At 32.4% G+C, this 14764-nt stretch overlaps 1 protein-coding gene across 5 annotated transcripts in view; it reads left to right on the top strand.

The window, feature by feature from the left end:
- Window positions 1-464: 464 nt before the first annotated feature.
- Window positions 465-14764, top strand: part of f (espin protein forked) — an 81942-nt gene continuing 67642 nt past the window's right edge. For 4 of the 5 annotated variants that reach the window (XM_028308235.1, XM_028308233.1, XM_028308236.1 and 1 more), the window contains exons 1-2: window positions 11478-11554; window positions 12400-12617. In XM_028308235.1, the coding sequence (XP_028164036.1) occupies window positions 12493-12617 (125 nt within the window). In that variant the 5' untranslated portion in view covers window positions 11478-11554; window positions 12400-12492. Of the gene's footprint in view, window positions 625-11477; window positions 11555-12399; window positions 12618-14764 lie in introns of those variants that run through there. The other variant, XM_028308237.1, reaches the window with a different exon arrangement.

Genomic DNA, 14764 nt, shown 5'->3' with positions numbered 1-14764 from the left:
TACATTTCGGCCAGCCTGGTTTCACTGATTTGTGAGAATATCTTAATTGAATCACGGTTTTTCAGCGCCAATGAATATTAATGGCAGGAATTAACTTAATTTAACGATTTAACAATTATTTTCTAGTGGGAAATAGTAAGGCGTGTGTTGGATTAATTAATCTTATAGATTCTGTCTACTACTGGGGATATAGTTTGAGATTAGAATTAACTTTTCTGTGTGTGCAGTAAGGTACATAGCTGCGTACATAGCAACGACTAAACCTGGAAAGAAATATAAAAATTCTTCTTATTTATTTACATTTCTATGGCCAAATTGCCAAAATTCTTTCTGCATTAATCGTGTTGATATACTTTTAAAGGCACATAGAGAAAGCCACATTATATTTATATGTTATTTAAATAAAAGTAATGTGTGTATCCCATAATTAATTATAATCAAAGTTTAAAAATCTCAAAGATATCGAACAGCTATAAAAACTTCATGTGACAAGTGTGGTGTAACGACTGACAATCGAGTGAAGTTAAAAGTGTAAAACAATATGGCGACCTGCCCTCGAAGACCGTCGAGGTCGGCTTCAGCCAGACTAAAATACTCCAAAACTGTTCCAGCTAGTGTGATCAGGTATTATTATACATATTTAATACATAAGTGCATACATTGACATTGATTTCGATAATAGCCGCATTTTTAAAGAAGATTTATCTTTTAAATTAATTCTTCTTCTTCTTTACTCATCTACTGCCTTTCAAAAACTAAAAAGAGAGTTGCACCACCTAACTTTGACCGTGACTATAACGATAACCGGTCCTTTTTGTATAGAGTTTGACAGATTGTTGGCTTTTGTTTAAGTTAAAGTAAGATAGTGCAACCCAGTGTAAATCTCTTAAATTCTTCTGATACAATTCCACTATTATTGGCTGAATTTCACTGATTACTAAGGTGTAAAATCGGTAACTTTGTGGTATTGTTCTATTTCAGTTTTTTTATTAGGGTTTCAAAATGTTTTGGAGTTTTAACAGAATAGCGTGCTTTTAAAACTGAAGTAACTACAAAATTACTCACGTTTTCTTTTATATTACCTATTTTTCAAGATAATACTTTGACCTACCACGTATACTTTACTATTATTTGTTGCATGTATTAGCCAACAGTTCAAGAGTCTCAAGTAAGTGTTATTGAGTAACGTATTTTATCGTTTGACTAATATTATATTCTTGCTTTATACTCTTTGATATCGATCGCAATCAGTACCAGACTATTTCGTATCACTTGATATTGATTATAACTTGTTAATTAACTAAACATTTATGTAGTTAGTAAGTTAATTAAGTTGACAACATAAACACTTTCACACTGATAAAAATAAAATAGACATCAGTGAAACAACTTCCATGTTTTGGACTGCATAATTTAACTGTTAGATTTATATTATAATGAGTTTTTGATACAATAAATAATCACAAACTGGGCGGTGTTCAGAATTGTCGAATTGTAAAGTTATTAATTTCATGAAAATGTCTCATTAATGCTTCTGAATATTTTCATCGAAGTACCTATAAATAAAAACGATACTAAGCCTGGGCCACACGCATCGCCATAACTTTCGGGCGACATTGATTTGACAGTGCAGCGGAGCGAAGTCTTGGGACTTCGAAAATAACAAATAAATAATGCAAATGGTCCCCAAACTAGCTTACACCTGTCTCTTGGGAACTGGAGTATATAAAAGCACCAAAGTATACGCAAATACGATAGCGATAGCGCGAATCTTCGATGGCCCATGGGTGAGTGATAGAAAAATACCTGAACAAAATATATCCTTGACCGTTTACATTTCGCTGTACCATCGCCAACAAAATCATTACTCAAATTTCGAATGACAGTGACAGCTCCACATCTAATAAGGCATATTTTGACAGTTATTGCAACTGGTCGGTAATTTTAAAGAGCAGCTTACCATGAAATTGTTAGCGCTACATAAAGTAAGTTCTGTTAGAGCAAGTGCTCGACCGTGGAGATAGCTATCGTATTTAGCTATCGTGAAATCGAAGTTTTTATTATAGAATAACTGTATATTAGACACGACGGTGTGTTATGAAAGTTCCTAAAAAGCTTTTTAAAACAGAATAACAAGCTTTTTATGATTTATGTTAGGGCTTAGGGCAATGTAGCATTGCCCTAAGCCCATAACATCTAAATCATATAATAGAGGAGCAGCTCCTCTATTAGACTATTTAGATGTTATGGTTCTTTGAAAAATCATACTTATTAAATTCAGAAAAGAAAGCAAGATACTATTTTTGGTATCCTTCCGTTTGGCCAAATTACTTTTCGCCAAATTTCACTTCGCAAACAACTTATCGCCAAAGTTTCATTTCCCAAATGAACTTTTAGCAACTGTACTTTTCGCAACTGATTCATTTGGTGAAATTATCATTTGGCCAAATTTTACTTGGCAAATGTTTATATAGCAAATGTTTTATGTTGCAAATATTATATCCCAAATAATTTGTTTGGTCAAATTGACACTTCACATACTTACCCACCGTTACCCACAAATCAAAGCATAAGGCACATGATCATGGTTTTCACAATAATTTTATGTAAAACATTGCAGAAAATAGTATGGTTGCAAAAAGTAGGTATTGCAGAAAATAGTAGGTTAGGTTAGGTTAGAACAGTGACCCTTAATGCGCGAAGGCGAGCGAAGCGTGCCGCGGCAGCGGCCGCCGAGCGCTAGAATCACCTCTATTATTAATGAATCATTTGGAAATTTCGATACAAAGAATGAAATAAGGAAATTAATGTAGAACAAATTTTATATTAACTCCCCACTAAACAAAATAATAACCATAAGCTAATTTGTATACCATTCTATGCACCAATCAAATTATTTTGTAAATAGTTTATCGTGAAATATTTTTGCCTAATGAAACATTTGGCAAACCATACTTTGCCAAACAATAATTTGCTAAACAATAATATGCCAAAAAAAAACATTTGCGAATTAAAAGTTTCCAATAAGTTGCTTTGCCAAATGAGAATTTGCCAAATGAAAATTTGCGAAACGTTGTTTGCGATGTGATAATTTGGGAAACGATTTTTGGCCAAACATTAGTAATCCACTATTTTTATAGTTTTAATCGCAAAAAATCGCGTAAAAGTCACACTAAAAGTGTTTTTTTATCTATTTCGTGTGGAAGTTTGACTTTTATTTTAAAGTATTTCAGGTAATCGAATGTACGAGTAAGTGAACGTTTACTTATTTTTCGTTTCGTACAAGATAGTTTCTAACTTGAATTATAGTAATAAAAGTAATATTTTGGAAAAAAAACTATTTAATTTTACATCTCATATGCCATGTTCCTTATTTAGGTAATCAGCTATTTTCTTTATTAATATTTCATCATCATTATTTCAGCCATAGGACATCCACTGGTGAAACATAGGATTCTAAATATTAAAATAGCTGAATAAATTAAATACTAATTTTGCAGACGATTGTACTTACAGTAATGGTATGCACTATAATTTACTTGTTACAACGGATTGATTAATATGTAACAAGACTAACGATAGCTTTGGTGTGCAATCAATTTAATTAGACGTTGTGCTAATTGTATGGAAAAACTGGAAGTATTTTCAAACAAATGTACCGTAAACTTTAAGATCTCGTAACCGATATAAAGGAACAGTTTTTATGTTTAATAGGCTAGTTCCCTAAAAAAAACTTTTAGTTCGTCAATTATATTATCAAAAATTATTGGGCACATATATTTTTATTTGTCAATCAAACAAGTATCTATAGTTACGAAGTTATGATGCGTTGAAGTTTCGCGTGACGTCACAAAGTGGTACACTTTTAAGCACGCATTGACGTCACGTAACCTACACGTTGTCGACACAACAATAAAAAACAAAAAATAGAAAAGACTTACCATTTAGGCTCGTGACCGATGAGATGACTGCTGCCTGGCTTGATGATTTGAGACGCCGCGGTTCCGGGTTTGATCCTGCTGGGGACAAAAACAATTTATTATGGATAAAAAATAATAAAGATTTCATCTGATTTATAAGGTAATACATGTTTAGGGGACGAATAACGAAAAAACCGTCTTCGGTTTAAACCACGCTACTTTATTTCAGTCAGTACGTTACAATTAAATGTTTAAGCTATAATAATGTACCGATTAATTAATCAATTAACACAAATGCGTTCTCCTTAATTAATTCTACGCAGTAAAGGCAATTATAATACAAATTATATTAAATTACCGACGTACTATGTTTTATCCGAAATAAAAACTAAATAAGAACAATATTTCTTTTTAATTATGTTCTTCGAGTCCAATTGTAATGAAAACTAATTATATTTTATTTAATTATTTGCTTTTAACATTCATCAGAGCTAATTTAAACAAAATATGAAGTTAGTGGCCATTAATGTTTTTAATACGTGTACACATTATAAGAAAAAAATATCAACAATTAATTGCAAAACCATATAATGTATAAATATTGTGATAATGTGAGATCAGTAATTTTTACTTGTAATTATAATTGGAACTTAATTTGGATTAGATACGAATTCATTATATTCTTTCGTTTTTGTGGCAGTACAGTCACATACAGTCAGCGTAAAATGGTTCGTGACACCTAAAATGGCCAAAAAGTTAACAACCTTATTCCAATGTAACAAAGACGTGTTGCGAGCTTTTTGGCTATACTTTGCGTGTCACAAAGTTTTGATGCTGACTGTTTGTTAATTTCTAAAAAAACCTCCTCCAGTAATCTTTCCCCGGGACAAACTTGACTTTCATTGGTTGGGTTTTTATTGGCGGTCAAGCTGTAAATCCTGGCTACACAGGAGTTGCAGCGGTGGAAACAAGAGGTGGAAATAGACCCGTTCCTACTTGAAGCAGTCGACTTTTTCCAGGTGTAAAATGTTAATTTTATATGAGTTTAGAATCTTTAAACTCATACCCCCTCATTAATAAAAGTTACACCCTAGTTGAACTCTGGTTTAAATTGTCATTTAGTATGGAAATACCATTTTAATCAAGTGTTCATCCCGGGTTTAACTTTTTATTAAGGGGGCTAGTAACCAATCTCAAAGCTAGCCTAAAATATTATTTAAACACATGGAGATAACTCCAAAAATCAATTTCAATAACGGCTTAATTTACTGCCTCGCAAACAATAAATTGCAATTATAACCAATTACTCCAGCTGAGTGGGCATACAGTATACTGTGCGCACGCGCGTTCCGGCCTGAAAACCGCGCGTTTTTGCCGTATCTCTTTAATAGCGAGATGTGAAGATATGTGGACGTTTACACCAACCAAGGTTATACGATGCGTTGCAACAACAGTTTTTTTCATACAGGATGTCTCAGAATGGGTGAATGAAACTGATAGGGGAGGTAGGTCTACTAATGTACTATCCCAAAAAAATATGAAAAAAATTTTTTTGAGTTCAGACTTTTTTTTAAAATAAAATGCTCTAAACTCGAAATATAATCATTATTTTCAAAAGTTTGTTTACAGATAAACGAAACGATCATGTACAATTAATATTAGTAAGAAAAAAGTACAAATTAACTCCAAACGCAGCAATTATAGCCAGATACTTAGGCAAAGCTGATTTATTTTCACTTTTTCAAAAACATTTTTTTGTTTCCTTATGCGCTTTATTTTTTTTCATATTTTTTTGGGATAGTACATTAGTAGAGCTACCTATCTCCCCTATCAGTTTGATTCACCCATTTTCTGGGACACCCTGTATAATAGTCTATATTGTTCTCTGAGCTTTAACAGGTACTATCGCTCTTCAAACGACAAAGATTCGTTTTATAACCGGTAACTCTAAGCCTAGGCGCAGACCACCGATTTTCAGTTGGCCGATAGTTGGGCCCGATTCTAATTTGTATGAAGAAACGGCCGATACCAAATCGGTGTAATGTGCGATGTGGAAGTCATTGGGGGACCTCTGACTTGACTGAAATTATGATGAGGAATGAAAATGAAGCATATGTTTTTTCAGCAAAAAAAATATTTCACCTTATTTTTCAAATGTTAGATTTCAGTTTCACATAGCGCAGTGAGTGATCAATAAAATATGTTTCACATTCACAATCACATAAGACTTATTGTCCATTTTTTTTCTTTCGTAGCCGTTTTAGACGTATGTATAATCGAATTTAGTTCAATAACTAACTAAAAATACTTTTAATTATAAACAAGTTAATTACCAATTAATGAGTTTAAACTCATAATAAAAATCCTAAAATATTTTTTTAAGCAAAAAGTTTTACGATACCGTTTCCTATCTTGTTTTTAAGGTACATATTAATTAAGCAAAAAATCGATTGACTCATTAACATTATATAATATTAATACAGGCAACAATTAACACAGTTAAATTAACTTTGCATTAACTTTTTCTTAACATTTACTTAATTAAAGACACAATTACGTGGGTCCCATTTTTATTATATTTTATATTACATCAAAAATACTTAACATGATCTTAACGAAGGCTAACGTTATTATTTTAGGGTTCGCTTTCCTCTGTGGCAATTAAAATGGAACCACTTATAAAAGAAAGAAGTGAGTTTCATGCTTAAAAAACCTTTTAAAAATGTACTACGTGAGGCACTCCATAGTAAGAGTTAATTGTATGTAATTGTCAAAAAATTCAGTGTTTGTACTCTATATTTTTGTTATGAATACGAATGTAAATCTGTTTATTTACACCTTATCATTATCATCTCAGCCATAGGACGTCCACTGCTGAACATAGAGCGCCCCCAATGCTTTCCATGTTGCCCGGTTGGTAGCGGCCTGCGTCCAGCGCCCCTGCTACCTTATACTATGTCGTCTTTTGTCGATTATTTACACCTGACCATTTCTATTTTAGGCACATTACAAATACATAAATCCATGTTTTTAATTTTGGTAAATGCTTAGCGGCAGTGTGATTTCTGTTAAAGTCTAAAATCCATACAGGCAAAATTAGTTGCAATCGAAACCCCGATCGAGTTAATATCATTTCGTGTGTTTTTTAACTACCGCGGATGTCAGACTTAACCTGTCATAACTGTCTGACATGATTTGATCGGAGCATCTGACCGTTCTCTTTCTTGATTAATGTAATCCACACAAAGTAATTGGTTGCAAAATGGTCGATGAAATAAATTCTTATCGCAAAAAGTCATCTTCATATCGAATCGTACAATCAAAATTCAAGTATTATAATAAAATACGCAATGATGCTTTTGTAACTTTAAAGTAAGCTTAAAGCTGCAAGTTTGTGGTGGATATGGTTTCACAGGATTAAGCCTCTTACGAAAATAGAGAATTATAAATGTAAATGAAAGCATTTTATCACATAGCTTAATTCGATGGGACTTACATGTTCATGGACAAAAGTGCCTAAAGTATTAATATTATTATTTGTACGCTTTGGAGCTCACGGGTCAAAAGTGGCCCGGTCCTTTATAAGGGTTGCGTGGGGATGCATACGGAACTGCAATTCACTACATCAACTCACGCTTGCCCGTTTTTTTCGATCGATTCATTACCTAACCAAGAGCTTGGGAGCTAGCGCCCCCTAGCGACAAATAGAAACGTTGGGAATGCATCTTCGGAAAAACTGCACATTGTTTTAGATTTTCTCCGGCTAGACATCAATAAGATGTTGGTGACCTTGCTATTGAATAGATTGATGGGTTCTTTGTGCGTGACGTTTAGTTTATACCCTTTTGTATGCGTGAATATAAGAAACGATTTTGTACAATTAAACAATTGTTTATGATGGCGACTGCCGCACGAGGAAAAACGTGTACACTTTATATTCTGGCATTTTAAAACATAAAAGGAACTGTGTGAAAATACTGTTCTGATTTTATAGTTATAGTTTTTGGAAAAGTTTTTTATGTTAATCGAAACAAAAAAAATGTGGCACGTCATTACAATTTATGAGTTAATAATGATGGTTCAGTATGCTAACGGATCAATATTAATAATTATAGTTAAGTATACTTAATTCTAACACCTGTTACTATGTACGTACTATTTCATAGCCTAGATCTTAGATCAATTTTCTCTTTACTGTTTGATGCTCATCTACCAATTAAACTCCATTTAAAGAGGTCTTTATATACCGTAAAGGCCGTAAAGTGTTATGTGCTTACTTCCGTAAGTTTAAATCGTTCTCGTTAGAATTTTATTTGTAATAAAAAGTTTCAGATTTATTCCTGAGAAAGTAGTTTATTCAGCTATTATTCAGAGTTACCTTATTTATTACCATTATATCTTAACAAAAAATTGGCATGGCATTACATACCTAGTGTATGTTTATGTAATTTTTTCCTGCAATATAAAAGTATCTTTAGTAAAGTACTGGTTATCAACCGACTTCAAAAAAGGAGGAGGTTCTCAATTCGACCCGTATGTTTTTTTTTTAACATAAATTGCAATTTAAAAAAGCAAATAGAAATTGAATTTGTATCACATTTAGCGACCAAGTGATTTCACTACAATTAAAAAGATTTGGATTAAAGAAATTCCAGTAATTACAATTAAATAAATGGAAGACATACGACACAGAAATTAAGTTTTTATTGTATTGTTTTTTATAGATTATTTTTTATTATTAAAGCGACTCTAGACTGACTGAAGTACTCTTAAAATAAGTTACAAATCAGTCAAAACATCAAAATATTAATTTAAAACAAGACCATTTTGGATCAGTTATGAAAGCAACAATATATTTTACTTGAAACGGTGCCGACAAGAACTTCAAAAATGTGATATAATTTCTTTATCAAAAGCGTGTTAAGTTTAAGTGAGATTTCTCCCAAAGCATATGATTACAGGGTTATCGTTGCATGGTGTTACACAACCGTTACTCCACATATTCGGTACAGAATTGAACAGGCTAAGAAAGCCGCAGCGAAAGTGTTTAGCAAAACGGCCGTGTCATGTACGGTGCGTCATAATGACGCCGAGAGAAACTGGGCTGTGGTGCAAGTTACAAGAGTCACGGTTAATATAACTTTTGATCAGTAAAATGAACATGAATGAAATGGATAACTATGAGATATATGAAGGACCTTTAAGTATTTACGAAAAGGGTCACAATTAAACACAAGATAATCTCAAACTCTATCAAAATAGTGGGATGATTAAAATACATATTGTACATCGTGTACCTTTGTTAGATTGGCTATTGCAGTTTGAGTGGATTTTCAGTCTTAGCCAAAAGCGCGAGTTTAGTGTGAACTAAATTTTGTTAAGTTAAATAATATACCACATTTTATTTTTTATCAACTAGGTATTTATGATAAATGGCATTTTTTGTGGTTGGAATTAAAGTAAAAAACATTTGATTTTTTGCAAAGATAAAATGTGTTTAAAAATCGCATGCACCGCGTGTTTGGTCATTATCATTTTCTTATTACTTCTATTTTAAAAACAAGTTTCGTTTATTTATATCCGTGTATCTCTAACAACTTTTTGTCATGCTATTTTGTGAAATATCCTCTTTTATGAAAATAACAACATTATAACAAAATTGTAACGTCATTCAGCTTGTGACTTAAAACATATGAGATAAAGTCACGAATTGTTAGTATCTATATGAATAATTCCAATGAATATTGATCTTTTTGTACATTTTAACACGTCTCTGGAACTCACGAAGAATCAATTGAATCTCATTTCAGGCAAAGTGGTTAATTTTACTTGAATTTGACATTATTTTGTTTGTTTTACACTTTTTAACACGTAACACTTTTCATGAAGTGTACGAGTAGTTACTGTTTTTAAAATGGACTAAGTTTCGATGTCTAAAAAGTACCTTCTTCATAAGCTTTTATATCTTCCCAAAAGACTTTGTCTTTCTTGATTTTTTTTTTATTTTATTCTGACTGAAATCAAAGTTACAGCGTGGTTATTAGGGTTTCTGATTTCTCGACCAATTTTTTTTCTCGAGTTTCGGGAATTCTCGAGGCCAAAGTCTCGAGTTTTCTCGGGTCTCGAGTCTTTTAATTAAAATTGTTGCAATCGGTTGAAATTTGATAAAAACACAGGTTTTTTTAAATCTAATATACAAAAAAACTAAAACCCAACTACGTAAAAATGAACTGAAAAGATAGGAACAAGAGAAAGTGTTCACAAATGCAGTCGGAGACATCAATGACTATTTTTTTTGTTGGTGATAAGTAGTTGGTGATAAGCCGTGTGGTGACAGCAGAATGGAATACATTTGTCACCAACCCTTACTCTTCCCGCGGAGAAGGCTCATAGTCCAGCAGTGGACTGTAAAGGGCTGTTGATGATGATGTGATGATAAGTGTTTGATGCCTCCAACTACATTTGTGAACACTTTCTCTTATTTCTATCTTTTCAGTTAATTTTTACCCAGTTGGTTTTTTTGTTTTTATTTTTTTACACTTTGTCTTATTTCTATCTTTTCAGTTCATTTTTACCCAGTTGGGTTTTTGGTTTTTTTTTTCAATAATATTTTTATATCAATCTTTTAATTAAAGAGCATACATTTTGCAAGCTATTTAAAAATCCTATGGTGATACCCCACTCGATAGGTTTTGAGATATTTTTTAATACATATTATGGCGCCAAAAATCGGCCATTTTTATATTTTCCAATTTTGATATACCCAGTGTCACTCACAGTTAAAACAAATCTAACATGCCATAGTTTGTTGAGTTTCACAATATGGCGTCCGGTAGTCGCCATATTGAATTTTTACTAACGTCATGTCTTTAGTGACACTCACCGGACTAAGAGAAATCGATTGACGTGCGAATCATAAAAATCGACCCAAGAGTTTGGTTTGTATAGTGCTTCAAAAACATACATACATAGGCTGTTAGACACATTACCACTCCTTTGCGTCACGCAGTCGGGTAAAAAAGGAAAGAGTAGACCAGTCTAAAAGCAACGTTAACCTATTAAATAATTAAAAACTTACTTTTGTCTAAGAAAATAGGCTTTCAAGAATATTAAAAGCTTCAAATTCGAAACTCGAGAATTCTCGAGCTCCGGTAATTTTTTTCTCGTCTCGAATGAAGCCAAATTTCTCGAGTTTTCTCGAGTTCGAGAAAGCTCGAGCAGAAACCCTAGTGGTTATAAATGCCCATCGAAAATAATATTTTCGCACAAAATGTTTTTATTGAAGATTAATAAGCAACGCTTAAACTGGAAAAGCTTTTAAGATGCCACAATTCTTTTTATGTTCTAGCGCTTAGAAACTTTATCTCATATAATAAATATTACATAATAATAAAACTTCATTGGTAAGATCTATCGAATAATCTAGCGTTGCAACAAAACATAGCAATACACAATCAATACGACATTAAGCCGCTTGGAAAACGTAGACAAAGCACCATCCACTTTCGCTGTTTTCTCGTAGAAACCAAAGCCTTAAGCTCGCCAGTTGTAAAGAGACACGCGCGTGCGCACAACGCGCGAACTTTGACGCGAGACGTCACTGCCGAGCCTCGAAAATCGAATTTGGATCGACAGTCGGTTGTTTTTATTAGAATTAACGATTCGTTTTGTTTTTAAAAAGACAAAAAGTGTTGTTTTAAGCGATTGGCTTTTTTTATTAGTATCAGAACTTTTTAGTTGATTAAAAAATAGTGGTTGTGTTATGGAGTGTTTTAGATGTGACCGCAGTTTTATGCCATTTCTTATATCGGAGAGTTAAAACTAATAATAACTTTTCAGTTTCATTTATTATTGGTTTTAAACTTAAGAGCAATGGATTTTTTTTAAATTACTATGACTTTTAAGATTGAAAATGTTGACATTAAAATGTCTTGTAATAATTAAAATACCCATATTTCTTTGCACATAAACACTATAATTTAGTACTGATTATGTACTAATTGTCACACATTCTCATGTGAACAATACACTCCAGAAAAGAGAGTGTTGTACATATTTCATCAGTTTTCTCCATTATTATGAGCTGTCTATAATAAATTCACAATTTCCAGTAATTACATAGTGTGTATGCCCATGGCATAATTTATTTGACATTGATATACAAAGTTCGAATTCAACTCATTTATTTTTGCAAATACACTTTTAACAAGCATTTTTACACGTTCCAGTATTAACCCTACCACTGCTTCGGGACTATAAATGGGCCAGTGCTTTAATGCTCGAACGTAATATAGATATTTTAGTGTTATAATTGCATACAAATAACGTGATATAATATTAAGACTAGTATTAAATAAGATCTGGACACAATGTTTTTTATTTACTGTCTTACGTGTTGAGTTTTACACGAAAAATAAATTTTCGCCAAATGTTTGATAAGTAATTCAATTGAGAAATGGCATGAAATTGCTTTACACAGATTACACGAATATCTACACCGAGTGAAAATGAACAAAAGTGATTGAGAAACAGACAATAGTGTTTTTGAAGAAAAACATTGTAATTGTTAAAAATGACTTTGAATAATACACACCCGCCGTACAACCGCGTAACTAGCAAGGGGTTTTTCGGGAAGAAAAGCAAGAAAACCAAGAAATATGCCAAAATGAAGTCTGGAACTTATGCAGGGAGAGAACGGTAATAATTGAGTCTTAGACTATACTAATTTAAAATTGTGCTACTACTAATTTATTTTAGACTTAAGAATTTGCCCACTGCGATCCGCGGTCAGGTTTTGACCTGACCGCGGATCGCAGTGGGCAAACATAATGCGGGCTGCATTCACTTTGGTGAATGCAGCCCGCATTATGTTTGAACAACATTGATTTTCACTAATTTTTCTACATTTTGTACTGAAGTGATCTGACAGTGCGGGCACGAGCAAAGAACATAAACTGACAGTGCGGGCACGAGCAAAGAACATAAACTGACAGGTGCGGGCTGCGTTCATTTGAACTGACCGCAGAACGCATTAATTGTGGCAAATCTTTTAATTCATCTACTAAGCTGTAAGGATACCAGCTACCATACGTTTTATAATTATAACTATCTTATCTATGACTTAATGGAACTCAAGATTAGGATCATGTCGTATAGTTTGACTTTAATCTAGTGATATTTAAAGTTTTGCCGGCACGGAAGAACTTAATCTGAATAATGTATTAGGGTTCAGTAACTTAATCAATAAGAAAACCTTATAAGAACTTGTACATTAAATTTTAACTATTAAATAAGTACTCTACGCTCTATTGGGGCTTTAATGTTAACTATCTCTCAAGTTTACGTAAAACTGAAATGCCTACATTAATTTATGCCGCTCGGACTCGACAGTAAATATATCTAGAATCATAAAAGTTACTAAGATTTCAGAAATTATGATAATTATGTTTAGTTATACATTTGCTGTTAACGGATACTATCGAAGAACGTGTAATTTAAATTGCAAAGATAAGTTTTTTAATTATTTTTCGATATAAATTGTTATGAAGTGGAAAGAGAGGGTAAGGAACTCTTAATCGAAATACTAATTAGCACTTGACCGGTTGTATATTGATCATTAATTATCATTTGATTTTATCAAAGCCTAAATTTTACTACGTTCTATATCGTTATCAATAAAATTCATTTTGCAACTTCTGACATTTTGTAATTCAAATGCATTGCATTATGTATTAGTATTTTACATAAATTATGTTTATGTGAACGTGAGATGTTGTTGCGACAAGCTTAAAACAAGCGATTAAATATGAATGACAAATAGTACATAGCTAAGTTAAGTATCAATAATATTTTTATTTATTATAATTACATATCTTTTGCAACTACATTCTGTACCTCTAGCATGAACAACTTTCGTCTTCGAATCGTTTGCGTATTCGATAAAATTCGATACTCAACCTTCGAATTAAACGATAACGTGACAATTTTGATTCTCAAAATAAGTTCTTTTACGACACGACACGTTCACAAGGGCGCTGTTGTAGTTTTCGTACTAAATCTTTTAATGACTAGCCTTAGACTTTTAATGACTAATCTTTTAGCGACTCGAATATGCAAACAATTTGAACTCGATAGTTTTTCGTGCTAACCGTACCTACTGTGGTGTAAGTTAAAATGATTATAAGGAATATATTCATATTATCTCTCTAAAAGCTTAACTTAACTACTGTAATTTTGACCAAAGCCTTAAGTGATTTCGGAATACAATTAATGATTTTTGCTCGGTTAGATCGTACAGCTAATGTTGTGGTCGAGATAGTAATCTTCACTAATGACAAACAGTTTGATGATTATCGCTGACCTAAGTATAATGTGGTACGGTAAATGTCATTGTGGTACACTCAATTGTCCTGTTAAGATTGGAAGAGAACCGTGGATGGCAAAACTATGGTGTAAAAATAATGTTCCTAGTGCCTTGTAGTAGTTACTTTTTTGTTTACTATGATTAGGCCATTAATTTACAGTACTCAATAAAATTAATAAAGAAAAACTAACATAAATAGTCAATGCAATATTTACAAAAAAATAAAATTGAATGTTATTTTTTGGACAATTTCACACAGCGCCATCTAGCCCCAAAGTAAGCAACTAATATGCTTGTGTTATGGGTGCCAGCTCAACGAATATTACTAAGAGAGAAAAAGTACATACTTTTTTAAATACATACATAATTTTATACATAGTTACACTCAGCATCCCCAGATCTGTCAATGAGGTTGTTAATTAATGAATGATGAAACACCACTGTTTTTGATGAATTATTTACGTTTTTATCCGACTAAAAA

Source organism: Ostrinia furnacalis, unplaced genomic scaffold (assembly GCF_004193835.3).
Source record: "Ostrinia furnacalis isolate ACB-3 unplaced genomic scaffold, ASM419383v2 OfSCF2396, whole genome shotgun sequence".
Classification (NCBI taxonomy): Eukaryota; Metazoa; Arthropoda; class Insecta; order Lepidoptera; family Crambidae; genus Ostrinia; species Ostrinia furnacalis.
This window is presented reverse-complemented; position numbering and strand designations above follow the sequence as displayed.